The 26,134-nt window shown below is 47.9% G+C and overlaps 2 protein-coding genes and 1 pseudogene across 2 annotated transcripts; 2 read left to right on the top strand and 1 right to left on the bottom strand.

The window, feature by feature from the left end:
- The first annotated feature begins 379 nt into the window (after window positions 1-379).
- On the top strand, window positions 380-21,755 carry SPAG5 (sperm associated antigen 5). The gene is made up of 24 exons (XM_007452419.1): window positions 380-521; window positions 781-906; window positions 6,872-7,962; window positions 8,052-8,226; window positions 13,283-13,357; window positions 13,606-13,698; window positions 13,794-13,928; window positions 14,141-14,260; window positions 14,383-14,475; window positions 14,578-14,691; window positions 15,037-15,130; window positions 15,290-15,437; window positions 15,517-15,619; window positions 15,808-15,941; window positions 16,154-16,292; window positions 19,195-19,306; window positions 19,474-19,560; window positions 19,822-19,942; window positions 20,059-20,170; window positions 20,552-20,632; window positions 20,794-20,949; window positions 21,030-21,104; window positions 21,235-21,315; window positions 21,554-21,755. The coding sequence occupies exons 1-24, from the start codon at window positions 471-473 to the stop codon at window positions 21,623-21,625; spliced, it is 3,588 nt and encodes a 1,195-aa protein (XP_007452481.1). The 5' UTR covers window positions 380-470; the 3' UTR covers window positions 21,626-21,755.
- On the bottom strand, window positions 3,508-5,464 carry LOC103090562 (U2 small nuclear ribonucleoprotein A' pseudogene; annotated as a pseudogene).
- Window positions 21,756-22,385: 630 nt separating the features above from the next.
- On the top strand, window positions 22,386-25,988 carry ALDOC (aldolase, fructose-bisphosphate C). The gene is made up of 9 exons (XM_007452418.1): window positions 22,386-22,485; window positions 23,547-23,668; window positions 23,755-23,966; window positions 24,080-24,134; window positions 24,229-24,389; window positions 24,515-24,598; window positions 24,842-25,016; window positions 25,157-25,356; window positions 25,486-25,988. The coding sequence occupies exons 2-9, from the start codon at window positions 23,557-23,559 to the stop codon at window positions 25,579-25,581; spliced, it is 1,095 nt and encodes a 364-aa protein (XP_007452480.1). The 5' UTR covers window positions 22,386-22,485; window positions 23,547-23,556; the 3' UTR covers window positions 25,582-25,988.
- The last annotated feature ends 146 nt before the right edge of the window (window positions 25,989-26,134 follow it).

Here is a 26,134-nt window from a genome sequence, read left to right as displayed (position 1 = left end):
ACCAAACAGCCTACGTAAAAAACGCTCCACTCACCTTCCCTTCTATACCCCCGACCGGCTCCTGCCGGTCAAGGCTGAGATAGCTGAGAGAAACCTGAGGACAAACTTCCTAAGGCCAGGCCACGGGGACAGCTTTTCCGACAGGGTGTGAGACTGGCCTACTCGAAGCAGGAGGGATGGACTCCTCAACTGTTCAACTTCCCGGTCACCCTCTCGGAGGTGAGGCCGAAAGGCTTGCTTTCGGGCTGGAGCGCGTCCAAAGCGCGCGCGCACAGGGGGCCGGGCGGGGCGGGCCCAATACAGGCCCCGCCCCCGCCCGCCGGGCTCGAGCCCAGAGCGGACGCGCCCACCTGACGCACTGAGACTTCGCAGCCAATCGGGAAGCGCGGAGCAGGTTCAAATAAAGACGGCGGGTGAGCATGGCGTCGCCTCTTGCGTCTAGGAGGTGATCACCCTGTGTTGTTTTGAAGATGTGGCGTGTCAAAAAACTGAATCTTAGCGTGTCGCCTTCGCCCCAACCGGTGAGCGGGAGGGCCTCATGGAGAGAGAGAGCTGGGCCGGGGTTTCGGGTCGGGGTCGCTGGCAGTGCCGGGCGTCGTGGAAAGCAGGGTCGAGCCTGGGGACGGGTGCATGTGGAGTCTAATGCTGGTCCTGATGTTCAGAGGACTGGGGTTGGAGCCTACTCTTGTTATTGCTCGTGAGCCTCTTAGGGAGGGAGGGGAGCTTCTTAGGGCAGGCTGGCAGAGCCCAGGCTTTCTCACATTCTCTCTTCTGTTTTAGGGAAAAGCAGCTATGAGAACGCCTCTCCGAGAACTTATCCTGCAGCCTGGTGCCCTCACCAACTCGGGAACAGGGCCCCCGATAGCCTACTCGTCCACCCCATCACTGTGCAAGCTAGGGCTGCAGGTGAGATTCGCCTGGCCAGCCTCTCGACTGGGCTCTTTGCCGAGGCGGAGAGCTCAGAGGAACAGAGGGCCAGGGTTGGAACGTAATTAATAACGATAATGAAGTTTCCTTCTTCGGTGACATCCATTTACAGCTATTCAGGCCAACAGAGAGGTACCCTAGGGTCGCTAAAGGAAGTCCACTGAGAACCCGCACCTCTATTTAGCTGTTAGTTTTTTTTATCACCACCTCCCCCGTTCAGTCTTTACCAAACGTCTCAGAAATACTATCACTTTGGTTAGTGGTCTCCCTCTTTTTTTTTTTTTTTGTGGTTCGCGGGCCTCTCACTGCTGTGGCCTCTCCCGTTGTGGAGCACAGGCTCCGGACGCGCAGGCTCAGCAGCCATGGCTCACGGGCCCAGCCGCTCCGCGGCATGTGGGATCTTCCCGGACTGGGGCACGAACCCGCGTACCCTGCATCAGCAGGCCGACTCTCAACCACTGCGCCACCAAGGAAGCTCCGAGTGGTCTCCCCCTTAATAGGGACTCACTTACGGAGAAGTCAGTCAGCTGCAAGAATGAGGCAATGTCCATCCATTCCCAGAGGCAGTCAAAACTCCCCTGGGATCAAGTTACACCCCTGAACCACCAGAGTTTAAACTAGCTCCTTGTAGAACTGCCCTCACTGAGTTGTACTTTTGTGAAAGGTCTTGAGAGACATAGCTATGTAGAAAATGCTTTTCAGTTCAAATAATGAGGATTGACTGTATACATTTCTCTGCCTGTTGCTTTTCTCATTTAACAATGTGGTTTAAATCCCTCCATGTCAACTAGTGTAGAGCTAATTTATAAGATACTGTGGTATGCATCAGTCATGATTTAGTCATAAATGGTCATTTATCTTTCCACTTTTTTTTTTGCTTCTGCAAACAATGCTAATGTAAATATCTTTGTACTGATACCTTTATTTCAATGAGATACATTTTCAGGAGTAGGATTATTGGTTTGAAGGAAAGATATTTTTAATTTTAAATTTTGTCAGATTGCTATCTAAAATAGCTATTACAATTCATATTCTCTCCAGCATTGTATAACGATATCCATTTCCCCACATCACCTCTTGTAGTAGTTGTTAGAGATCTTTAAAATGTTAGCCAGTCTGATGTGGTATCTTATTGTTACTTTAATTTGCATTTTCCTGACTACTAGTGAGTGTATCTCTTACATGTGAATTGGTTATTTGGGTTTGCTCTTTTGTGACATGCTTATTTATATTATTTGCTCATTTTTCTATTGGGTGGTTAACTCTTTTTCATCATTTTCTAAGTGTATATTATAAATGGTCATCATTTGTCATGCTTTTTAGCTAGTTTGTAATTTTCTTTTGATTTTTACCTTTAATCCAGGGGTTATCTAGGAGGGGTTTTTAATTTCCAAGTGCTTAAAAACCATTTTGTGTCACCTTTTAAATTTATTTTCTTGCATTATGATCAGACTGTAATCTGTTGTCTTTGTAGCCAAGTATAGGATGAATTTTTCTGAGTGTTCCATGAACATATGAGAAAAGGCATATTTACTATTCAAAGGATGTCACATTCTATTATATCCTTCAACAGATAGTTAATTACTCTGTCCTTGCACTTTTTTTAGTCTGCCAGATCTGTTGAATTCTGTGTTGTCCTTGTCTGATTTTGGTATCAACATAATTTTGGCCTTGTAAAATGAGTTAGGAAGTATTTCCTTCTCTTTATTTAATTTTTTGGAAGAGCTTGAGACAAATATTAAACCTTCTTTGAATTTTGGTAAATTCAACCTGTGAAATGATCTGGTCCTGGACTTTTGTTTTCTGGGAGGTTTTATTTTAAAATTAATTAATTAATTTATTTATTTATTTTGGCTGCTTTGGGTCTTCGTTGTTGCATGTGGGCTTTCTCTAGTTGCGGCAAGGGAGGCTACTCTTCGTTGCGGTGCGCAGGCTTCTCACTGTGGTGGCTTCTCTTGTTGTGGAGCACAGGCTCTAGGTGCACGGGCTTCAGTAGTTGTGGCACGCGGGCTCAGTAGTTGTGGCTTGCGGGCTCTAGAGTGCAGGCTCAATAGTTGTGGCATGTGGAATCTGCAGCATGTGGAATCTTCCCGGACCAGGGCTCGAACCATGTCCCCTGCACTGGCAGGCAGATTCTTAACCACCGTGCCACCAGGGAAGTCCCTTTGCCCATTTTTAAATTTAATTATTTTTGTTGTTGTTGTTGTTGAGTTGTAGGAATTTTTTTTTTGATAATCATAAGTTTTATTATGAATTTAAAAACCTAAACATTTCATGAGGACTGGGAATCCTACCCACAAGATCCGCCCTCCTGCATTTCCAATTCCCACACGTCCAGGCCTCATCGCACATACACCCCAATGATGTGCAATCCGCAGCACAGAGTATCCTTTATTTGCACTATTGATAGAAAACTGGCATTTAGATTTCAAATTTTTTATTACAAAATTACCAGCAGTCTTAAGCATTTCAACAATGCTTATGAACTCTACTTTGCTGACACAGACAAGGCTCTTCAAAAAGCAGGACCTGTCTGAAGTGGACTATTGTATGTCCTGAGATCCTTCGAGGCCACCCTGCTCAGGACCCATTTGTGACTGTGTCTTCTTCCGTATCCTCTTCACCATCATCAGTGGGGCCTGATCTGCGTTCTCTGCCAGGTATCTGACCGGACTGAAGCAAGCCCTTCAGCCGCTCCACTTCAGCCAAAGTTGACGCGTTTCCCCCTTTATTTATTTGTTTTTGCGGTACCCGGGTCTCTCACCGCCGCGGCCTCTCCCACCGCGGAGCACAGGCTCCGGACGCGCAGGCCCAGCGGCCACGGCCCACGGGCCCAGCTGCTCCGCGGCACGCGGGATCCTCCCGGACCGGGGCACGAACCCGTGTCCCCTGCATCGGCAGGCAGACTCCCAACCACTGCGCCACCAGGGAAGCCCTGCTATAGCATTCTTGATTGCTTCCACATCCCCTGGAGATGGCCCACCTTTCTTTTTGTCTGTTGGCAAACCAGCACCTGGGTTGAAAGTTTTGCTTCTCCTGGCAATATCCTTTGCAAGTTGTGCACCCCGTTTGCCCTTGAACATTTTCTCTGCTTCCTGACGCTCTTTTAGCTTCACCTTCTGGAAATCCAGTACTCTGACTTGTGGAACTTTATAAGTCACATATAGTCTGTAATGCTTCTTATTTGTTACAGGATTTCTTAGAATACTTGGATAAGTCAATGATTTGAGAGATGCCAAAGGGTCCAGATCACCCAATTCCACAAGACTGTTGTTGGTGAGAATGAGTTCTGTCAGATAGGGCAGAGCCTGATCAAGTCCCTCACCTATACGGCCCGCAGGTCCAGCTTGCGGTCCCGCACGGCGTTGGTGTACTGCGCTGCCTGCCTTATCAGCTCCGCTGTCAGTTTCACCATCCTGCCGCCTCCCGCCCGCCACGCCGCCCGCTCCTGTAGGAATTCTTTATCTGTTCTGGATATTAACCCCTTATCAGATATATGATTTGCAATCATCTTCTCCTTAAGTGATTTTTTAAAGGAATAAATAGGAACTTGATAAACACAGCAAAAACTTTAAGGTCATTTTTACATTTCTAAAAGCCTTTGGTTTATATATTTAGCTTCTGGGCTATGTAGTGCCGACTGATTTATATTTTTTTATATCATATATCTTTAATTTTGTCTTTTATCATAATAGTGCCATAACTTTACATTCTACCTTGTCTGATACTAATACTGCTGCCTCTGCTCTCTTTGTTTGTTTTTGCCTGATATCTCTTTGCCATCCCCTTTATTTTCTACTTTTCCTTTAGCACTTTGTTTTTGTTTTGTTTTATTTATTTATTTTTTTGTTTTTGTTTTGTGGTACGCTGGCCTCTCACTGCTGTGGCCTCTCCCGTTGCGGAGCACAGGCTCCGCACGCGCAGGCTCAGCGGCCATGGCTCACGGGCCCAGCCGCTCTGCGGCATGTGGGATCTTCCCGGACCGGGGCACGAACCCACGTCCCCTGCATCAGCAGGCAGACTCTCAACCACTGCGCCACCAGGGAAGCCCCTCTCTTTTTTAATAAATTTATTTATTTTTATTATTTACTTTTGGCTGCATTGGGTCTTCGTTGCTGTGTGCCCGCTTTCTCTAGTTGCGATGAGCGGGGGCTACTCTTGGTTGTGGTGCGCGGGCTTCTCATTGCAGTGGCTTCTCTTGTTGCGGAGCGTGGGCTCTAGGCACACGGGCTTCAGTAGTTGTGGCACGCAGGCTCAGTAGTTGTGGCTTGTGGGCTCTAGAGCGCAGGCTCAGTAGTTGTGGCACACGGGCTTAGTTGCTCCGTGGCACGTGGGATCTTCCTGGCTCAGGGATTGAACCCATGTCCCTTGCATTGGCAGGCGGATTCTTAACCACTGCGCCACCAGGGAAGTCCCTCCTTTAGCACTTTGAAAGAAGACTTGAAAATTTGAAATAAAATACATGAAAGTACATAAAACATTGAGCCTAACAAATTTGTATAAGGCACACATCGTTGTAACCTATACCCAAGGGCATTGCTAGAATATCAGACGTTTTAGCTCAACTTTATGTTTTAAAGTTTCATCCACTGCTGTAAATGAGAAATTTCATGTAAGTCTAATTCTTTTTTTTTTTTTTGTAAATAACTGGTCTTTATAATCTAAAGCTTCTAAAATAGTTTTGTTGCTCTGGTAGTTCAGAAATTTTATCATTTTTTGTCAGTCCTGCTTGGAACTTGGTGAGCCATTTTAATATGCAAACTCAGATCTTTCTTTATCTTAGAGAAATTTTCTTCTAATACTTGTTAATCAGTGCCCCACCTGTACGTGTTCTCTCTTCTCCTTGAACTTCTTTTATTCACATGTTAGGTTTGCTGGATTTATCTTCCAGTTCTCTTAGCTTTTCCCTCAGATTTACCTTTCTTTGTATTTTTGTCTTTAAGATATGTCTTCCACTTGATTGTCCAGGCCAGTAATTCTTGTCTTAACTCTGATCATCCTCTTTCAATGCATATTACTAAAATTTTTTGTTTAAAAGTAATATTTATTATTTCCAGAAAGTCTTTGTGTGTGTGAGTTGTACTCAGATCTTCTTATGTATGCATATATTTTTTGGTGCAAATTGCTATCTGTTTCTTCTGTCAGCTGTATTTTGGTAGGGCCTACCTTTCCTAACTATCTTAGGGTTTGTCCTTTCTCTGGCTACTGGATCCACATAAGTACATTCATATTTTCCTTTTTTTGTTCATTGAGTCTCAGGACCAGCAGCCCTGCAAGTGGTAGAAAGTGCAGTGGTCTCTGTCCCTATGAACCAGCAATTGGGAGGTTGTCACTCCCTTTTCAGGGCACCAGGAAGAGTCTTTCTGCTCTTCATTCTCCTTTGCCACAAAGGCTAGAGCTCTTCAAATCCCAAGGACTGAATGGCTTCAACCCATGTGTTCAGGATACCCTCAGCTCTTGCGGTCAAGGAGACTAGGTCACTGGCACAGGTTGATATTGCCCTTTCTTCCTACGGTACATGGATCTCTGTGGGCCAAGTGCTCTCTCACTCTAGTCCCCAATTTCTCATCTGTTCCAAAAGGACTAAAATCTTATACCAACTGTAGAACTTGAGCCAGGGATCCCTCCTACCCTAGAAGTGGGTTGGAGTTAGGATTGGAGAAGAGTGGGGTCACTTTCAAGCTACCATCTTCCCATGACATGGATAGATTATCTTAGCCTTGTTTATACTGTAACCTGGTTCACTTGGAAGGACCCAGAATGGCTTCCCAGCTTTTCTACTGGGTCTCTGTAGTAAGTAGCAAGGCTTAGCCAAGTTCTTACCTAAGTAAAGGTATTGAGAACTCTTTCCTTTTTTGAGTTCAGACAGTATCCTGCACCCATAACTGTATATTGGGAACCAGAACTGACTGTATTAGTCAACTACTTTTGTTTCCTTTGGCAGGAAGGCAGCAACAACTCATCTCCACTGGATCTTGTCAATGCTAAGAAGACAGACTCCCCTTCAGAACCGTTCAGCCATCCCTCAACATGTCTAGAAGCTTGTCAGCATGAATCAGATGAGCAGCCCCTAGATCTGATTCCCCAAACCAGTTCTACTCCCAGAACATCTGAGGAAGCAGTAGACCCACTGGGCAACAATGTGGTTAAAACCATGGTCCTTGTACCTTCTCCAGGGGGGCAGCAGCAAAACATTACACTCGAGGCCCATCTAGATACCATGGCAGAGACAAATAGCTTCTCTCTAGATGAGCCTTTGAGGACAGGAGATCTGCTGAGAAAGGGGGTGGCCCCCTGCATGGAAGACAACTTTTCAGAAATTGTTCCTGCTATGCCTGAGAAACCTACATTTCAGGATCCTCCATCCCATCTGTTGGAGTACCCACAAAATTCCTGTTCTGAGCAACAGCTACACTGCTCCAAGGAAAGCCTGAAGGACAGTAGGACTGAGGCTGTGCCTGAGGACCTAGTCCCTTCTGAAAGTAATGCCTTGTTGCCTTCCTCCCTGCTCTGGCTTTCCCCTTCAGCTGTCTTAGCAGCAGATTTCCCTGTCAGTCTTGTGGACCCAGGGGAGGAAATTTTAGAGCACAGAACTACAGAGGAGAGAGAAATGAGCTTTCCCACATTCCCTGAGGAGGCTGAATTGGGAGATCAAGCACTTGTCTCAAATATGGACGATATTCCATCCACAGGCCTGACCCCAAATGCAGGAGAAATGGAATCCCAGGCAGCTCCAGGGCCAGCAGTAGAAGATGCTGGGAGCATTCCCGTTTCTGATATAGGGCCTTGGATGTCTCCCCTGGCCTGGCTGGAAAAAGGTGTAAATACCTCCGTCATGCTGGAAAATCTCCGCCAGAGCTTATCTCTTCCCTCTGTGTTTCGGGATGCTGCGATTGGCACTACCCCTTTCTCTACTTGCTCGGTGGGGACTTGGTTTACTCCCCCAGCACAGCAGGAAAGGAGTACAAACACATCCCAAACAGGCCTGGTGGGCACCAAGGACAGTACTTCTGAGACAGAGCACCTTCTATGGGGGTAAGTATCCCTGTATCTTTGTGCTCCTGGATCTGCCACTCCCATCCCTTTCCCTCTCTTCTCCTCATGTTCTTCTCTTCCTACTGCAGCCGTCCTCCAGATCTGACCGCCTTATCTCGCCATGACCTGGAAGATAACCTGCTGAACTCTCTTGTCATTCTGGAGGTTCTCTCCCGCCAGCTGCAGGACTGGAAGAGCCAGCTGACTGGCCCTCACCCAGAAGTTCAGGACAGCAGCACACAGACTGACACCTTTTCCAGTGGGGTAAGAAGGTTCTTCCCAAAGTGTGGAGGATCCCAGTGGGCCCTCTTCCTTAGAATATGTATAAAAGCTGAGGATCTGGAAAATCCCTTAGAGCTGTTGGTACTCACTCTACCCCTGGGGTACATCAAGACCTTCCAAGGGAATGTAAGCAAGGAAAGTTTTAAAGGAATCGGTTTCTAGATCTTCATCTTCCAAATGCACTCTTTACTAATTTGTTTTCTTTCCTACTTCCCCGTTCTCAATTACCCTTGCCCAATTTACTAACTTTACTATAAAGGAGAGCATATTTACTACCTGTCCTGAATCTTACATTGTCAAGAGGCAGCATTCAAAGGACAATAGAAAATACTTGTGTACGTGCTGAGAAGGCACATGACTGCAATGATTATGTAACATGTCATTTTTGTGTGCTTTCAACAAAATTGAAGGAAGACTTCAGTTATGTCAGTGGATGGACATGTATCTCCAAAGGAGCTCCTAGAATTGGGTGACATGCCCTTCTTCCCTTCTTTCATTCCTACTTATTCCCATTATTTATGTGAAGAAATTTTCTCACAGAAATCTATTTTTTTTGGCTGCACCACATGGCTTGTGGGATTTCATTTCCCTGACCAGGGATCGAACCCAGGCCTTTGTCAGTGAGAGCGAGGAGTCCTAACCACACGACCGCCATGGAATTCCCTCACATAAATCTTGTATCTGTAAGAATGGAAAATAGGCATAAAATTCTTGCTGAACTACGTCTTATTGTAGGAATTTTAGTAATCACAGACACATGAACTAATAAGGGGAGGGATGCTCCATCTATTTCATTAGTAGATGGATCTCCAGTAAAATTTTACTGGATATGTTTATGATTTTAATTAAAAATTATATTATTACAGTGATTAGTATACAACTGATGAAAATATTTCTCCATCCAAAAGAGAGTTTTCTCACTTAAAATCTTATGTGGGACTTCCCTGGTGGCAATGAGGAGCCTGTGCACCGCGACGAAGAGTAGCTCCCGTTTGCCACAACTAGAGAAAGTCCGCGCACAGCAACAAAGACCCAATGCAACCAAAAATAAATAAATAAATAGATTTAAAATCTTATGGTCAGAGGAATTAAAAAATTTTTTTAATTTATTTAAATTTGGATGAACTTTTGTTGTCGTTGCAGAGATACTAATATCAGAGTTTAAAGTGTAAAAGTATGTTTTATTAGGATAAAATCCTGAGAGGAGTAAAAATAGAGGTTCAAGGAGAAAAAGGGATGATATAAAATTTCTGTTAAAGAAGAACTTCGTGTATTTTTTAAAAATTAATTAACTTATTTATTTTTGGCTGCGTTGGGTCTTCGTTGCTGTGCAACGGGCTTTCTCTAGTTCCAGTGAGCAGGGGCTACTCTTCGTTGTGGCGCGCTTCTCTTGTTGTGGAGCACGGGCTCTAGGCGTGTGGGCTTCAGTAGTTGTGGCACGTGGGCTCAGTAGTTGTGGCTCGCGGGCCGTAGAGCACACGCTCAGTAGCTGTGGCACATGGGCTTAGTTGCTCCGCAGCATGTGGGATCTTCCTGGACCAGGGCTCGAACCCGTGTCCCCTGCATTGGCAGGTGGATTCTTAGCCACTGCGCCACCAGGGAAGTCCCCTTTGTGTATTTTCTAAAGGTATCAAATAGGTATTAAATCATTATGGTTTATAAAGCAGAAACAAACACACCATTGTAAAGCAATTATACTCCAATAAAGATGTTAAAAAAAATCATTATGGTGTATGTAACATTTATACCATTGGGTATATTTAAGAGTGATGTAACAGTTTTATTTCAAACTGTCAATGTTTATAAGGTGGTGGAAATTACAGCCTTTGTAATGATTTAAACATAAGCGTACTCCAGCTTTCAAAATTACTGGAGGAGATATGAGAGGAAAACAGTTTAAAGACCATTGTTCTAGAGGAGTCTTGCTGTGACAGCACAGGCCGAGGAAGTAAGGGAATGTGTCAGGGAAGGAATTGAGGTCCTTAGTGTTGTGCCTGTTGAGGTAATAGGTGGCTGCTGCTAAGAAGAGATGGTCTCAGGAATTCCCTGGCGGTCCAGTGGTTGGGACTCCGCGCTCTCACTGCTGAGGGCCGGGGTTCAATCCTGGTCGGGGAACTAAGATCCCACAAGCCACGCAGCGCGGCCAAAAAAAACCCGATGGTCTCTGAAACTCCAAAGACCTACTTTGGGTTGAAAATATCCTCAAAATAATGACTTTACTTTTTGTCAAAATCCTGGAAGCCATAGGCTCATCATTCCTGTATTTTCTTATTTTTGTATCCTTTCCTCTTGTCCTTGACCTTGTTCCCCATCCCTGAGTTGGCCTTGTACCCTCTTTCCTTGAAGCTTGCCAAATCCTTTTAGAGACCACTGGAGCAGAACCAAAGAGAGGAAATGACAGTGCCTTCAGCCATTCCCCATCACAGTGCCATGTCCTTGCCGCTTGGCTGCCTCATTCACGCTAATCTCATCACCTGCCTGACTGGCCAGCCCTGAGCAGTATGTGTGCCCTGTTCCAGGGCTCCAGGGGTAACTGTGCCTTACTGCATGATGCAGTCGGGAACAACGTCTGCTTTGCTGGGGAGGGGAGCGATGAACTCCAAGAGATCTGCCTCCTTATATCCAGGCTGCTGCAGCATCGTGACTCAGCACTGCTGCTCCAGCACTAGGCTTTTTCCTAGACGATGGCTGCCTTGCAGCAGTAATGAAGGTTCCCCACTTTTCTCTCAGAACTTCAAAGTTTCTCTGCGGCTCTGCTGCCTTTGAAATCATACTTATCTACTCCACATAGCACACTAAGATTTTCGTCTGCCCCAAGATAATGAACAGACCATTAGAGATTAAGAAAATTAAAATGAGTAGTAAATAAATATTTGAGAAGGTTACCATAACTGGTAATCAGAGAAATGCAAATTGCAGCATGAGATGCTATTTTCTTCTGACAAAATAGCAAAGAATAAAACAGATAATAGTGGTAAGCATTGTCCTCTTGTCAGTAGGGCATAAATTGGTTCAATCTTTTTTTTTAATGCTTTAAAACAGTTATATTTAATGTTACATTAAAAATTTTTTTCTCTTGTTTGAACATTATGCCTTTAAACGGGTTCAGCCGTTTTTGAAGGCAATTTCAACTGCTCAAAGCAGTTCAAACTTTTTGATCCAGTAACCCCACTTCTAGGGTTAAATCCTAAGGGGAAAAAAAAATTCTGCATAAAGATGATAACTTTGAAAAAAGATGAAAAATAATGGTACATCCATAAGATGGGATATCCTACAGTTATTTAAAGATATATTTATGAAGAGTTTTTTTTTTTTTCCAGCCGTGCAGTGCGGCATGCAGGATCTTAGTTCCCCCACCAGGGATCAAACCCATGGCCCCTGCAGTGGAAGTGTAGAGTCCTAATAACCACTGGACTGCCAAGAGTTTTTAATAGCATGGAAAAATAAGTTTAATGTTCATGGTTTTTAAAGAAAGGAATTCAGGGACTTCCCTGGTGGCACAGTGGTTAAGGATCCGCCTGCCAATGCAGGGAACATGGGTTTGATCCCTGGTCTGGGAAGATCCCACATGCCGCACAGCAGCCAAGCCTGTGTGCCACAAGCACTGAGCCTGTGCTCTAGAGCCTGCGAGCCACAACTACTGAGCCCGTGCACCTAGAGCCAGTGCTCCACAACAAGAGAAGCCACTGCAATGAGAACCCTGCGCACCACGACGAAGAGTAGCTCCCACTTGCTGCAACTAAAGAAAGCTCATGCACAGCAACGAAGACCAAACGTAGCCAAAAATAAATAAATAAATAAGATCCCACAAGCCCCATGGCCTAGCCAAAAAAAAGATACCTAGAGATCAACAAAAATAAATAAATAAATAAAAAGAAAAAAAGGAGTTCAGAGTTCATATAATCTCTAAGAGGCTTTGAGGTGAGGTAAAATATCAGCAGAAGTTAAAAATGAGTGATACTCCACTTTGATAGGTCTCCCTAAAGCACATATCCTAGTCTCAGGCTCTCAATGAGGAGACTAAATATAAACTCAGGGCTAAATAACATTAGTATAATAAAATTAAGTAAGAAAAGCAGGACCCCAAATTTATTTATATATTATAATCACAGTTGTGGTTTTTCTTAAGCATTACTGTCTTTCATCAAATCTAAGATACTATCAATATTGAATGCATACCAATGTCAGTGGTGTTAAAATGTAAAAAGACAGGGACTTCCCTGGTGGTTCAGTGGTTAAAACTCTGTGCTTCCAATGCAGGGGGCACGGGTTTGATCCCTGGTTGGGGAACAAAGATCCCACATGCTGCGCATTGCACCAAAATAAAAAACAATTGTAAAAAGGCAGTCATCTTAGAATTTATTAAATATAGTTATTTCTTTTTCTTTTTTTTTTTTTTGCGGTACGCGGGCCTCTCACTGTTGTGGCCTCTCCCACCGCGGAGCACAGGCTCCGGACGCGCAGGCCCAGCAGCCATGGCCCACGTGCCCAGCCGCCCCGCGGCATGTGGGATCCTCCCGGACCGGGGTACGAACCCGCATCCCCCGCATCGGCAGGCGGACTCCCAACCACTGCGCCACCAGGGAAGCCCTAAATATAGTTATTTCTTTGTAAATCAGTAGTCTACAACCTTTTTCTCCCCCTGACACCTGAGGGAGGTAACATACTCATCAATTACAGCAAATCCCTATAGCAAGGAAATCTGGTGTGGAGGTATATTGAAATCTCTTGGGGTGGGTGCTGTACTGTTGGTTGAGAATCACTGCTCTAGGGGTGAAATTGATAATGATTCTTTTTCCATTTTATTCACTTTCCTATTTCCAAAATTTTACAGTAAACACATAATCAGAAAAAAAAGTTATTTTAAAAAGTAATTTTTTTACCTACCTCTGGATTTTTTCTGACTTGGCTTCATCAAGCTGTGAGCCTTGCTCCTGATTTTAATGGGAAAGGTTCCTGTATCTCGATGGGAGGGCGAAAGAGCTGCTGGTGGTGCATGTTGCCTATGCAAAAGGGGCAACTCTGTTTCTCCAACTAGATGAGTAAGAAACCTCAGCATCTTCAGGAGAGCCAGGAGATTGGACAGGCTCTGCGGCAGGCCAGGAATGTCATGGTAAGTGTTGATTGACCTTACACCACTGCTGAGTCTCCTGTGAAGATCAAGAATGGCGACTCCTGAGCAGTTAGCAGATGATGGATAGTACTCAGGCATGGTAGTGAAGGGAGGTTTCCTTTCGTTAAGAACATCTCTTCCTTATTGGGAGTGTGAAATTGGGGTTGGTGGCTTCCTCCTCAGTGTCCCAGCTTACTTCCTGCTTAATGACTTTATTTGATCTAGCCTACCCATCTCTCCCTCTACAGCAGTCATGGGTGCTGGTCTCTAAAGAGCTGATATCCTTGCTTCAACTATCTCTGCTGCACTTAGATGAAGATAAAACTGCTCTGAGTCAGGAGGTAAGCAGCATGCAGATGGAGGCAGAGGCCTTTGGTGGGACTGAAATTCAGCCACATAAAGAAACCAGACACAGTATGTGATTCTTATCTTATAGTCTTGGCGTTCAGAAACCTTGGTGTCCCGCTGTTTTGATGTGTTGAAGAAATTGAGGGCAAGGCTCCAGAGCCTCAAAGCAGAAAGGGAGGAGGCAAAGCACAGAGAGGAAATGGCCCTCAGAAGCAAAGATGCGGTAAGGTGTCAGGCTTTTGTTCCTGGATGTAGGAGGTCTCTTCCTAAGGTTCCTGCAGGAACATAAATTAACTTGAGACACAGATGGGTGGCCTGAGAACTGCTTGCCCTGGGGAATAATGAACTAAACTACTGGTGTGACGGATAGTTATGGCTTTTTGTGCTGTATCCTTCCTCTGCCCACAGTGTCCTCTCAACCTCTTCTCTAAACAGGCAGAGACAGTGCTAGAGGTTTTCTGTGCACACGCCAGCCAGCGCATCAGCCAGCTGGAGCGGGACCTGGCATCCATGGGGGAATTCAGAGGCCTTTTGAAGGAAACCCAGACCCAACTGGTAATTGAAGGCATATTCTTTCCTGGGATCCATACTGACACACTGGGAGGATGGTCATATACCCCTACTTCCCTGTATCCAGAGGGAAAGGGCCCCCTCCATTGACAGTCCTTCTCATGTAGGTAGGGCTTCATACTGAGCAAGAAGGGTTGGCTCAGCAGACAGCAAGTCTTACTTCAGCCTTGCAGCAGGACTGGATATCCATGCAACTGGATGTGAGTATTTGGGGCCATTATACTGCTCCTTTGCTCACAGCCAGCCCTGTTAGGAGTCTTGTCTCAGGGGTGCTCTTCTGACCTGCTTGCTTCCCCTGGTAGTATGTAACATGGACAGCTCTGCTGAGCCGGTTTCAACAACTCACAGAGAAATTTACAGCCAAGAGCCGGCAGACCCTGCAGGAACGTGATGCTGCAGTTGAGGAAAAGCAGCAGGTACAAACCAGGAGTGGGGACTGCTTAGGCCTGGTTTCCTCCTTCTTCTCTACAGAAGGCCTTTCTGATGAGTGGTGTCATTAGCCTCTTCCCTGGGACCTGTCTTCTTTCCATCTGTGGGTTTGGAGACCAGCCAGTCCCTTTGCTATAAGATGGCCTTCAGCACCTTCTTCAGCAACTTTCCTCCTGTTTCTACTTTTTCCTGAGGGTCAGACTTATTTGCTGCAGTGTATTTGCCCAGGAACAAGGTGGTTTGTTGTCCTGTCCAGAAAGAGAAACTGGACTAAGTCTTGGGACTCTTGATTCAGGAGGAGCTGTGGGAGGAAAACTGTCTTTTTCTCCTAGGTTTCCAGGGAGCTGGAACAAGTCTCTTCCCATTTAAAGGACTGCAAAAGCCAACTAGAACAACTGGAGTTGGAAAACAGTCGCCTGGCAACAGGTGTGCGTGTGTGCACGCGTGCAAGCAGTTGTACCCTGCTGAGGCTTGGGGTGTGGCAGTAGCGCAAGAAAGTGCTCTAGGGCACTTGTCTTAGAGCAGAAGGGTGGGGACGTTTGGGCCTGGTGACCACATGGTGTCATTAGGATAATTTTGGTCTAGATCTCCGGGCTCAGCTGCAGATTCTGGCCAGCATGGAGAGTCAGCTAAAAGAGCTACAGAGTCAGCATGCCCATTGTACCCAGGACCTGGCCATGAAGGATCAGTTGCTCTGCCAGCTTACCCAGAGCAGTGAGGAGAAGGCTGCTCAGTGAGTTCCTCTCAGGTTATTGTGGCAGTAGGCATCCAGGATATGGGACCAATGGGATCTAACGTAAGGTCTCTGGCAGATGGCAAAAGGAAGAGATGGCATTAAAACATATGCAGGCAGAGCTGCAGCAACAACAGGTGGTCCTGGCCAAGGAGGTGCAGGACCTAAAGGAGACCCTGGAGGTAAGGAAGATGGCTTGGGGCAGGGGAGCGGCAGGAGTGTGACTCTTCCCTGATGATATTGAGGTGAGGTTTGAGACTCTGGACTGGAAAAAGCCTCTGTTCTCAGGACTCTAAAATTTCCCACTTAGATGCATTTCCCCCCCTCCCTTCCTTGCTCCTTGCCTTCCTTCCTGCTCCTGTCTCCCCAGTTTGCAGAACAAGAGAATCAGGTTGCTCACCTGGAGCTGGGCCAGGTTGAGTGTCAGTTGAAAACCACCCTGGAAGTACTCCGGGAGCGTAGCCTGCAGTGTGAGGACCTGAAGGACACCATGGAGAACCTGAAGTAAGACCTCTACCATTCTGTGCTTCCCTGTTAGTGTTTATCTCTCCCAGGACTGCTTCTAGAAGCTAAAGTCTCCAAGAAGGGACTTGTGACAGGGTCTGAGAGCCTCTTGTTTCCCCTCTTTGAACGCAGTTCTGTGCGGGGATTTGGAGAAGTGTTCAGAGAAGGTCACCTGGTGTTTGGCTGTCTTCTCTGTTCCTTCCTTATTTCAGGGCTAAACTGGCCAGCACCATGGCAGAGAAACAGCAGCAAGACCTGGAGAAGACACACCAGTATTCCCAAGAGCTAAGGGTGCTGACTGAGCAGCTCCGTAGCCTGACCCTCTTCCTACAGACAAAACTAAAGGAGAAGGTAGGGTCCGGGGTTTCCTTCTCTTCCCTTACAACTGTATCAATATCTTCGAATAAAGACGGTTTTATTTCTTCCTTCCTGAACTGTATACCTTTTATTTCCTTTTCTTGTCTTACTGTGTTAGCTAGAACTTCCCCTATAGTGTTGAAAAGGAATGGTGAGAGGGGACATCCTTGCCTCGTACCTGATCTTAAAGGGAAAGCTTTGAGTTTCTCACCTTTAAGTATGATGTTAACTGTAGGCTTTTTGTAGATATTCTTTATCCAGTTGAGGAAGTTCCCCTCTAATCCTAGTTTACTGGAAGTTTTTCCACTTGTATCCTTATTGTATAGAATGGTCTTCCTAAAATTCTACCCTCGTTCCATCTCTGTGACCTTCAGTGATTTTCAGTTGCCTACAGGATGTCTTCAACCTGTCACTCAAACTTTTCTTCTCCTGTCTCCTACCTCCCTGTTATGAACCCTTTATTCCCATAGACTGCCTACGTACTCCACACACGTCTCATCCCCATTTGCACCCAGATGCGTGCTGTTACCATGTCCGTTCTCTTCTATCTTCAAACTGGAAATACCTTTTCCTTCCTATTAAAATCCTCCCTGCTTCACCGTCTTCTTTGAAATGTTCCCAAACATCAGTGGACTCAGTGATCTCCTGCTATATTCCTCATGAACTTACTCTCCTTTTGCACTTGTATTAATTTTCCTTGGATGTTTGGTCTCTTCAACTAGACTGTATTTAAAGAAAGCAGAAATTTAGCCTTGCTTCTTTGGCTTCCCCACAGCGCACACTGAACAATAAATGGATATTTTTCAGAATGCAGTGTTAGTTAGCTTATTCAGCAGTTAAAGACACAGCCAGAATCCTGAAATCGAGTTGCTTATGATCTGACCCCATTCCCCAGTGTGTGCCAAGCACAGGAATCCAGTCTTGCGGGGAAGACAGACAGATGTAAACTTGTCGTCTTGGCTTGTGATTATGATAGAGGGTTGCCTGGATGACCACAGAGGAAGGAGCATCAGTTTTACCTTTGAGAGTTAAGATGTCTTCTCAGAGCAGGTGACTCTTGGTCAGAGTCTTGAGGTTAGAAGTTTGTAGGGCAGGGTTGGGTATATAGGAAGGCCCACCAGGCAGAGGGAATAGTATGAAAGTCATAGAGGCACTATGGGTACTTTTTGTAGTGTCTACCTTGTGACAAGACCTGGGTTAGGTGCTGGGACTACAGGTGAACAAGGCCAAGGCCCTGCTCATGTGGAATGTGGTGAGTTTGGGAACTGGGAGGTAGCTCTTTATGATTGGATTATAGGAGCTATTATAGGAGCTATTTATGATTGGATTTTAGGCAAGGATGATAAGGAGAAAAGGCTGGAGAGCTAGGCAAGAGGGCAGATTTTTGAAGGCTTGAACTAAAGGGATATGGAGGAGGGGATGAATTGGATGAATTCAATACATATTTAGGAAGTAAAAGTAACAGAATGGGGACTTCCCTGGCGGTCCAGTGGTTAAGACTTCTCCTTCTAATGCAGGCGGTGCGGGTTTGATCCCTGGTTGGGGAGCTAAGATCCCACATGCCTCGCGGCCAAAAAACCAAAACATAAAACAGAAGCAATATTGTAACAAATTCAATAAAAAAGACTTTAAAACTGGTCAACATCAAAAAAATCTAAAAAAAAAAAGTAACAGAACGTGGTGACCAGTCTGATATAGGAGTACGGTGGAAGAGTGAATGATGATCTCTAGATTGCTGGAAAGATGGCGGCACTCTAGAACTGGGATTGGCAGACTTTTCCTATAACATGCAATATGACAAATATTTTCGGCTTTGCAAGCCAGATGGTCTTTGTCTCAACTACTCAACTCTGCCTTTGTAGCTCAACAGCAGGCATAGAGAGTATATAAATAAATGGATGTGGCAGTGTTCCAATAAAACTTTATTTACAAAAACAGGTGGCAGCTCAGATTTGAACCACAGGCTGTAATTTGCTGCTCCCCTGCTCTAGGATCTTAAATACAGGTGGAGGAATAGATTTTTGGTGGGGTGGGACAGGAAAAATGGTTAGCTCAGCTTTACACATACTAAATTTCAGATGAACTGTGGAGCAATCTGGTAGATTTTTCACAGGTAGTTGAGCCGTTGGGCCTGGAGACTGGGAGAAGGTCCAGTTGAGAGAGACAGATTGAAGGGTCATCCATGTAGAAGTGGATGTTTTTGTGGAGCTCCTGAGGTGAGGCCACCTGGGGAATGTAAACAAGGTCAAGGATGAACCAAAAGGAGCCCACAGTTAAAGAAAGACCTGTGGATAGAGAGAAGAAATAGCCAGAAAGGTATGAGTCCTACCTGTGAAGGAGAGAGAGTCATGTCACACAAGTGAAAATGAAGTTTCTAAAAGAACATGGTCATTGGTTATCACATAGGTCAGGTAAAATAAGACCTGAAAGGTGTCCGATGCCATTGGTGTACCAAATAAAGAGAATTTTTGTGGAATGGTGGGGCAGAAGCCTGAGTGTAGTGGGCTACGGAGTCCATACATGGTGAGAATTTTAGGCAAGAAATGTAGGCTTTTTTTTCTTTTCTTTTTTTTTTTTTTTTTGTGAGAATTTTAGGCAAGAAATGTTAGGTTTTTTTTTTTTTTTTTTTTTTTTTTTTTTTAGTGAAAGGGAAAAGAAAAGGCAGTAGCTAAAAGCATACTTAAGGTAAGAAGAAGGGTTTTTGTTTTTGTTTTAATTGTTGTTCTAGAGAGAGAGAATTAAGTTCAGGGAAAGGAGCTAATGGAGAAGTTGAAGACAGAGAAGAGAGGTGACATATAGAACAGCATCCCGAGGAGGTGGCCGGTGAATACCTGGAAGTTCAGGGAACCCACTATCCCTGAAAAGCAGCTGACGTTTTTTTTTCCTTTGCCCTTAGGCTGAACCAGAGACCCTCCCGATAAGCACAGCCTGTGCTCCTTCCCAGGAACACCCTCTGCCCAGTGACAGCACCTTTTTGGGAAGCACCCTGACAGCAGTGGCAGATGAAGGTTAAAGGCCCTGGAATTTAGGGGTGGGAAAGTTGTGACTCTGCTCCTGATATCTTCAGCTGTTGAAGATGCCGCCAACAGACCCTGTGTCTCCCTGGCTCCTGTGATGGCCGACCCTTGCCTGGGTCACCAGAGGGGCCCTCTACCATGGTTGCATTTTGTTTTAGAGCCAGAATCAGCTCCTGTGCCCTTGCTTGGAAGTGACAAGAGTGCTTTCACCAGAGTAGCATCAATGGTTTCCCATCAGCCTACAGGTTAGGATGGGCTCCAGGGATCCTGCCTCATTTCTCGATCTGGTAGTGATGATAAAGACTAAAGCAGTGAGAAGTGCTTTGCTCTAAAAACCTCAATTTTACTTGGGCTCATTTCATTTCTGCCTTTTGGGATCGGTAATGTTCCAGACATTCAGATCCTGTGGGTGGGGAACATGGATAAGAGTTGTGGAAGTGATAGCTACACACTCCTTCCTTCCAGAGCTAAAGGGCTCTACCTCTATCTAGTACTTCCTCTTTCAGAAACCCCAGGCATCGAGAATAGCCTGGCAGAAATGAGTGCTATGACTCTGGAGCTTCAGAGCCTGTGTTCCCTGCTGCAGGAGTCTAAAGAAGAGGCTGTCGGGACTCTGCAGCGAAAGATGTGAGTGGAGTGCAGTCTTGGTGAGAGGGGGCAGGTCAGGTGAGCAGCCCCTTATGTTAAGGGCCCAGGAAGCCCCTGCGGGGACAGGAATAATGCTGAATTCTTCCCTCCCCTAGATGTGATCTGCAGGCTCAGCTGCAGGCCCAGGAAGAACAGCATCAGGAAGCCCAGAAGGCAAAGGAAGCGGACATAGAGAAGCTGAACCAGGCCTTGTGCTTGCGCTACAAGGTGGAGGAGGGGCCTGGAAGTGAAGCGATGAAGAACTGGGGCAACTGTGAGGGCCCACTGGGAGCTGTTGTCTCTCCAGGAATCTGGGTGGTGGAGATTTTCCAACCATTGCCCTAGTTTTGCCCTTCCTGGGGTCAGACAATTCACATGTTTGGGAACCAGCTATAGACTGACCCATCTTCCAGGCTGACCTAGAACTCCAGAAGAACTCTCTCAACAGGGAACTGTGCCTGGCCTGACGTAGCCCTAGAGGAAGAATTGGAGTGTTATCAATTGGTATCACCTGGGCTGAGCATGGTCAGGCACAAAATCCTATCTCCTGGCAAGGGCTGCAAAGAAGCCAGCTCTCCCACTGCCTTCTTACCTTCCTTTTCCTCACAGAATGAAAAGGAACTCCAGGAAGTGATACAGCAGCAGAACGAGAAGATCCTAGAGCAGATAGACAAGAGTGGTGAGCTCATAGTACGTTCATCATGATGCCCAGCCTCCGCCTTCTATGTCAGTGGTAGCCAGGGTCTCAAATGTGGGAATTGGGTCCCCTGGTCTACCCTTGCTCACCACATGGGATAAGGATAGAGAGGACCTTTGAGGGCTACTAGATACCTCTCCATTCTCATCCCCAGAGGCTTAGAGAGGAGGTGACCCAGCTCACCCGTTCACTTCGGCGTGCGGAGACTGAGACTAAGGTGCTCCAAGAGACCCTGGCAGGCCAGCTGAACCCCGACAGTCAGCCCATGGCCACTAACTGGATCCAGGAGAAAGTGTGGCTCTCCCAGGAGGTGACTCAGAGTTAACAGAAGAGCTGGGCAACTGGTGGGAACCCTAGGCTGTGCCCCTACTGATCTGAACATATCTATAGGTGGACAAGCTGAGGGTGATGTTCCTGGAGATGAAAAATGAGAAGGCAAAACTCATGGTCAAGTTCCAGAGCCACGTAAGAATTTCCATGTCATTCTAGGGCTATTTCCTGTCACCACTAGCAAGTGCCCTGCCATATTTATCTTTCCCCACAAGCTATGTTGTTCTTTTAAGCATAGAGCTTATGCATCCTATTTGCTTTTTAGAGAAACATCCTGGAAGAGAATCTGCGGCGCTCTGACAAGGAGTTAAAGAAACTAGATGACATTGTTCAGCATATTTACGAGGTAAAGGAGGGAGGGAGTTGATGCAACTAAGGCACTTGGTATAAGGCCTGGCCCAGGGGGTACTGATGAGTATAGTTGTGGTTCCCAGCCTTTGCTGAGAGCTGGGCCTGACTCACTATTGCAGCCTTCTCTGTGGCTTCCATTTTCCCCCCTCTAACTCAGTGGGTGCTTCTTGGGGCTGTGAGCCTTGGGCCTTTGGCCTGTGACCCTGAGCTGCCTTTTCTGTATCTCTTGCCAGACTCTGCTGTCCATCCCAGAGGTTGTGAGGGGTTGCAAGGAGCTACAGGGATTGCTGGAATTTCTGAGCTAAGGAACTGAAAGCTGGACTCTGTTTCACCCCTTTTTACCTGCAGTACTCCCTTACCCCAACACCAGGACCAGTTGGCTTAGAGCCAGCTCTGTTTAATGCTATTTAAATAAAGTATATTTAATGTATTTCTTCAGGCTCACTGAACCTTATTTCTTGGGTAGGAGGTGGGTGGATGAGGTCAGGGGAAAGGCAGCTTGGCCCTCTTGCCTGGGCATCCTCCACACACCCCTCCCACTGCATCCAGAGCCAAAGCCAGTCTGCCCCCCGACCCCGACGCCTTTTCTTCCCCAGATACTCTGGTAACTGGACTGCTTGTTCCCTGGCTCACTGCCTGTAGCCCTGGTGAATAAGGGGGTGAGGACAGAGAAACTCAGTTCCTTACTCTCTGCCCTGGACTCCCACACTGTTGGTGCCTGTGTCCCACCTAACCCCACTGTTGTGATTGTTTAGGTGACCCTCCTTCACCAGACCAGGCTTCGTTCCCAACAGCCAGCACAGTGCTCTGCACATGGTAAAGGCAACTGTGGCAGAAATGAGGCGAGGCCATTTCCTGCCCATGGGGCCTTGGTGGCTGGCCCGCGAGGTGGGAGGGGGACAGTGCGCGACCACCTCGGAGATCCCAGCGGAGTAGTCACTCCACCTCGTCGCCCCGCCTATGTGGGCGTGGCCTCGCCACTGACTCCAGTCCTGGGAGAGGGCGTGGCCAGGGCGGGGAGGTGCTGGCCCCGCCCTCCGGGGGAGACACGTAGCGCTGCAGTCGCCGCAGCCTCATTTACAGGAGCCGGGCTTGGAGCCGTAGCTGCTGCGGACCTGAAGCCGAGCTGCTCCTGTGGCTGCCGCAGCTAACTCGCCGCGCACAGGTGAGGCCCGGGGCGAAGCGGGAGTTGCTCAGCATCTCCGCTTCCTCTCCCTGACTCTTCTTTCTGCCTTCCTTACCCTGCTCCTTGGGGGCCCCTGGATGTGCCTTCTCAGCTCTCTCCTTACATTCTCTCTCCTTTCTGTCCACTGGAAACCCCACACCACTGCTCAGCTTCTCCCACACCACTCCTTCCTCTTAAGCTCTTATGCAGCTTTTCCAATCCTAAATCTTCTGCCTACTGGATTTTTTCTTGGGGTCAGCCTCTCACCCAGGCCATTTTAATCTCCGCCTGCTGCCTCTGCTAGGCTGAGTTCCCTCTCCAGTTCTCTTCACGGTCCCCCTGGTCTAGGTCCTTCCACCTGACTAGTTAGCCCACAGGCCTCCTCCCTGCTGCTCCTGCATCTCTCCCTCTCTCTCCTCTCAGGCTCTCTCCTAATTCCTTTCAACCCTGATCCTCTGCTCCCATTCTCCTGCCTGCCTAGGCAGTTAGGTTCAGGGAATGGAGAAGAGGTTATGGAAGCCTGTGGCCGTGTTTTGTGCCACTCCTCCCCCCTACCCCCACTCTTTTCCTCCAGAAGCTGAGGGAAGGGGGGTGATGGGTAATTTTGCCTCATTCTGAAGCCTCTGAAGTAAGTGCATTTTCCCTCAGGGCCCTGCTGAGGATGAGAAGAGGGAAGGTGGAAAGGCCAGTGCTTACGCCCACCTGAAGAAGGGGCCAAATTCAGTGAAAAAAGGGTTGGCATCTTTATTTGGGCAGTAGTTTCCTAAGAAGACCTGCAGCTTTGGGGCTGCTCACCTCCCCACCCCCACCCTGGGGCTGGGAAGGGTGCCCAACAGGGACAAAAGGAGATGTGGGAATTGGGGCCCTGAGCCTGCTGGCTGTCAGAGGGATTGGTGCCATTTTAATGCCCAGGACCCATGCCAAGGACTGCTGCTACCCTGTTCCCAGCCCCTCCTTGTTGGGGTGGGAGGAAAAGGCCATTCCTCTCCATATGGACAGGAGAGGAAGCAGAGGAGGTAGTGGGTGGGGTCCAGCTTTTATACCTTGCCTCCATTCCACAGAAGTGCCACCATGCCCCACTCGTACCCAGCCCTTTCTGCTGAGCAGAAAAAGGAGTTGTCCGACATTGCCTTCCGGATTGTGGCCCCAGGCAAAGGCATTCTGGCCGCAGATGAGTCTGTAGGTAGGTGGGGGCCTGTGGTCAGGTGGGGAAGAAGTGTCCAGGGAGCCCTGGGGGTGACCTTACCACCCTACTTTCTTTGCCCCCAGGCAGCATGGCCAAGCGGCTGAGCCAAATTGGGGTGGAGAACACAGAGGAGAACCGCCGGTTGTACCGTCAGGTCCTGTTCAGTGCCGATGACCGTGTGAGGAAGTGCATTGGAGGCGTCATATTCTTCCATGAGACCCTCTACCAGAAAGATGATAATGGTGTCCTCTTCGTCCGTACCATCCAGGATAAGGGCATTGTCGTGGGCATCAAGGTGCAGCCACTGGCCCTGGATGGGGGCTGAGCATGGAAATAGGTGTGTGGGTGTGAGGGGTGGCAAGCGGAATCCTGCCTGGGTTCAGTTCTGTGCCTGTGTTTCCCCTTCAGGTTGACAAGGGTGTAGTGCCTCTAGCCGGGACTGATGGAGAAACCACCACTCAAGGTATAGGAGGGGTGCGCTTCAGGACCACAGGGTTGTTGGGTGGTTGCTGCTGGCAAACAGGAGCAGAGTAATGAGGCTGGCACTATGCCTGCAGGGCTGGATGGGCTCTCGGAACGCTGTGCCCAGTACAAGAAGGATGGCGCCGACTTCGCCAAGTGGCGCTGCGTGCTGAAAATCAGTGAACGCACACCCTCAGCACTTGCCATTCTGGAGAATGCCAACGTGCTGGCCCGCTATGCCAGCATCTGCCAGCAGGTGTGCCTGTGTGTGTGTGTGAGAGGGGGTCAGATGGGTGCTCTGTGCCTGGTGGCGAGAGGGTTACATGGCTTTCTTCCATCTTACCTACTGCCCATCCCAAGATACTCTGCTCTTACCTGCAGAATGGGATTGTGCCTATTGTGGAACCTGAGATCCTGCCTGATGGAGACCATGACCTCAAACGTTGCCAGTATGTTACAGAGAAGGTGAGTCCACACCTGGGCACAGACATATACCACAGAGAAAGCCTGACAGGGAGCCTGTTCCCCACAGTCCCTGGTTCAGATGCAGGCACCTTCCTCAAGCACTCTTTTACTTGATCCCAGAATGTACCTGTGAGTCTGACCTGTACCCACCCTCACAGTCATGCCCACCCAGCCCTAGACAGGGAACATAATGTAGTGAGTGGCAGGGGCCCAGAACCTTAGTAAACCTCCTCTGATCCCCAGGTCCTGGCTGCGGTGTACAAGGCCCTGAGTGACCATCACGTGTACCTGGAGGGGACCCTGCTCAAGCCCAACATGGTGACCCCTGGCCATGCCTGTCCCATTAAGTATAGCCCAGAGGAGATCGCCATGGCAACTGTCACTGCCCTGCGTCGCACTGTGCCCCCAGCTGTCCCAGGTACCACCCTGCTTCCAAACCTGTTCCTTTCCCTAAGACCCATTCTCATGTTCTTCCCCCGTTCTTGTGGCCTCCAGGGGTTCCTTACCCTGGAAAAATAAGGAGTGATCAATCAGTTTGTCTTCTCTTCTCCACCCTAGGAGTGACCTTTCTGTCTGGGGGTCAGAGTGAAGAGGAGGCATCTCTCAACCTCAATGCTATCAACCAATGCCCCCTTCCCCGGCCCTGGGCCCTCACCTTCTCCTATGGGCGTGCCCTGCAGGCCTCTGCACTCAACACCTGGCGAGGGCAACGGGATAATGCTGGGGCCGCCACTGAGGAGTTCATCAAGCGGGCCGAGGTTGGGAGCTAGAGGTGGTGGGTGGGGAGGTGGTGTGTAGCCAGGCAGGGTCAGCACCCAGAGGCTGTAGTCTGGGAGGGTTCAGCACCTGTGGACTGGGTTGGCCTACTTACCCCCTTCCTTTTGCAGGTGAATGGCCTTGCGGCCCAGGGCAAGTATGAAGGCAGCGGAGAAGATGGTGGAGCGGCAGCACAATCCCTCTACATTGCCAACCACGCCTACTGAGTACCCACTCCATACCACAGCCCTCGGCCCGGCCACCTGCACCCAATTTTGCCTGTAGTTATGGCCAGGGCCAAGTAGCCACGAAGAGTGGAGATGCCTCCACCCAGCACTGAGTCATCTTCCTTTTTTCTCCTCCCCTCCCCTCTCCGATTGCTGCACCTGGGACCACTGGATGGGCGGATAGGGAGCCCCTCATGACTGAGGGCAGGAGAACTTGCTAGAAGTCAGAGCAGGATGCCTGGGTCTCCCCCGTGCCTCTGCCAGCCCCCACAATTTCCCCATGACGGGGTTGCTTCTCCTTGGGCTCTCCTTGCCCACCCTCTCTCCTGGGATCAGAGGGTAGGGCACCAGAGCTGACTCATGCTTTGGGTACATACCACATAGCAAATAAATGGTAGCAAAACATGCTACTTTGTCTGTCTTTTTTACACATCCAATTCCCACCTCCCAGTTTCTGATCTCTGCTGACTACTGTCTCTGAGCCCTCTCTGACTGTGGAGGTGGAGAGGGTGGGTTTTGAGTTTTACTGGGCTTTAAGTTTGGGGGGGGGGGG

This window comes from Lipotes vexillifer, unplaced genomic scaffold (genome assembly GCF_000442215.2).
Source record: "Lipotes vexillifer unplaced genomic scaffold, Lipotes_vexillifer_v1.1 scaffold216, whole genome shotgun sequence".
Taxonomy (NCBI): Eukaryota; Metazoa; Chordata; class Mammalia; order Artiodactyla; family Lipotidae; genus Lipotes; species Lipotes vexillifer.
The sequence above is the reverse complement of the archived record's forward strand: the minus strand, read 5'-3'. Positions and strand labels throughout refer to the sequence as shown.

What these genes read in the sequence shown, in the direction of transcription:
- ALDOC (XM_007452418.1), top strand. Translation starts at nt 23,557, where the DNA reads ATGCCCCACTCGTACCCAGCCCTTTCTGCTGAGCAGAAAAAGGAGTTG. An exon ending in GCCAGTATGTTACAGAGAAG is followed by an intron (nt 24,599 to 24,841) that starts GTGAGTCCACAC and finishes TCTGATCCCCAG; the next exon opens with GTCCTGGCTGCGGTGTACAA. An exon ending in AGTTCATCAAGCGGGCCGAG is followed by an intron (nt 25,357 to 25,485) that starts GTTGGGAGCTAG and finishes TTCCTTTTGCAG; the next exon opens with GTGAATGGCCTTGCGGCCCA.
- SPAG5 (XM_007452419.1), top strand. Translation starts at nt 471, where the DNA reads ATGTGGCGTGTCAAAAAACTGAATCTTAGCGTGTCGCCTTCGCCCCAA. An exon ending in AGGAAACCCAGACCCAACTG is followed by an intron (nt 14,261 to 14,382) that starts GTAATTGAAGGC and finishes CTTCTCATGTAG; the next exon opens with GTAGGGCTTCATACTGAGCA. An exon ending in AGACAAAACTAAAGGAGAAG is followed by an intron (nt 16,293 to 19,194) that starts GTAGGGTCCGGG and finishes CTTTGCCCTTAG; the next exon opens with GCTGAACCAGAGACCCTCCC.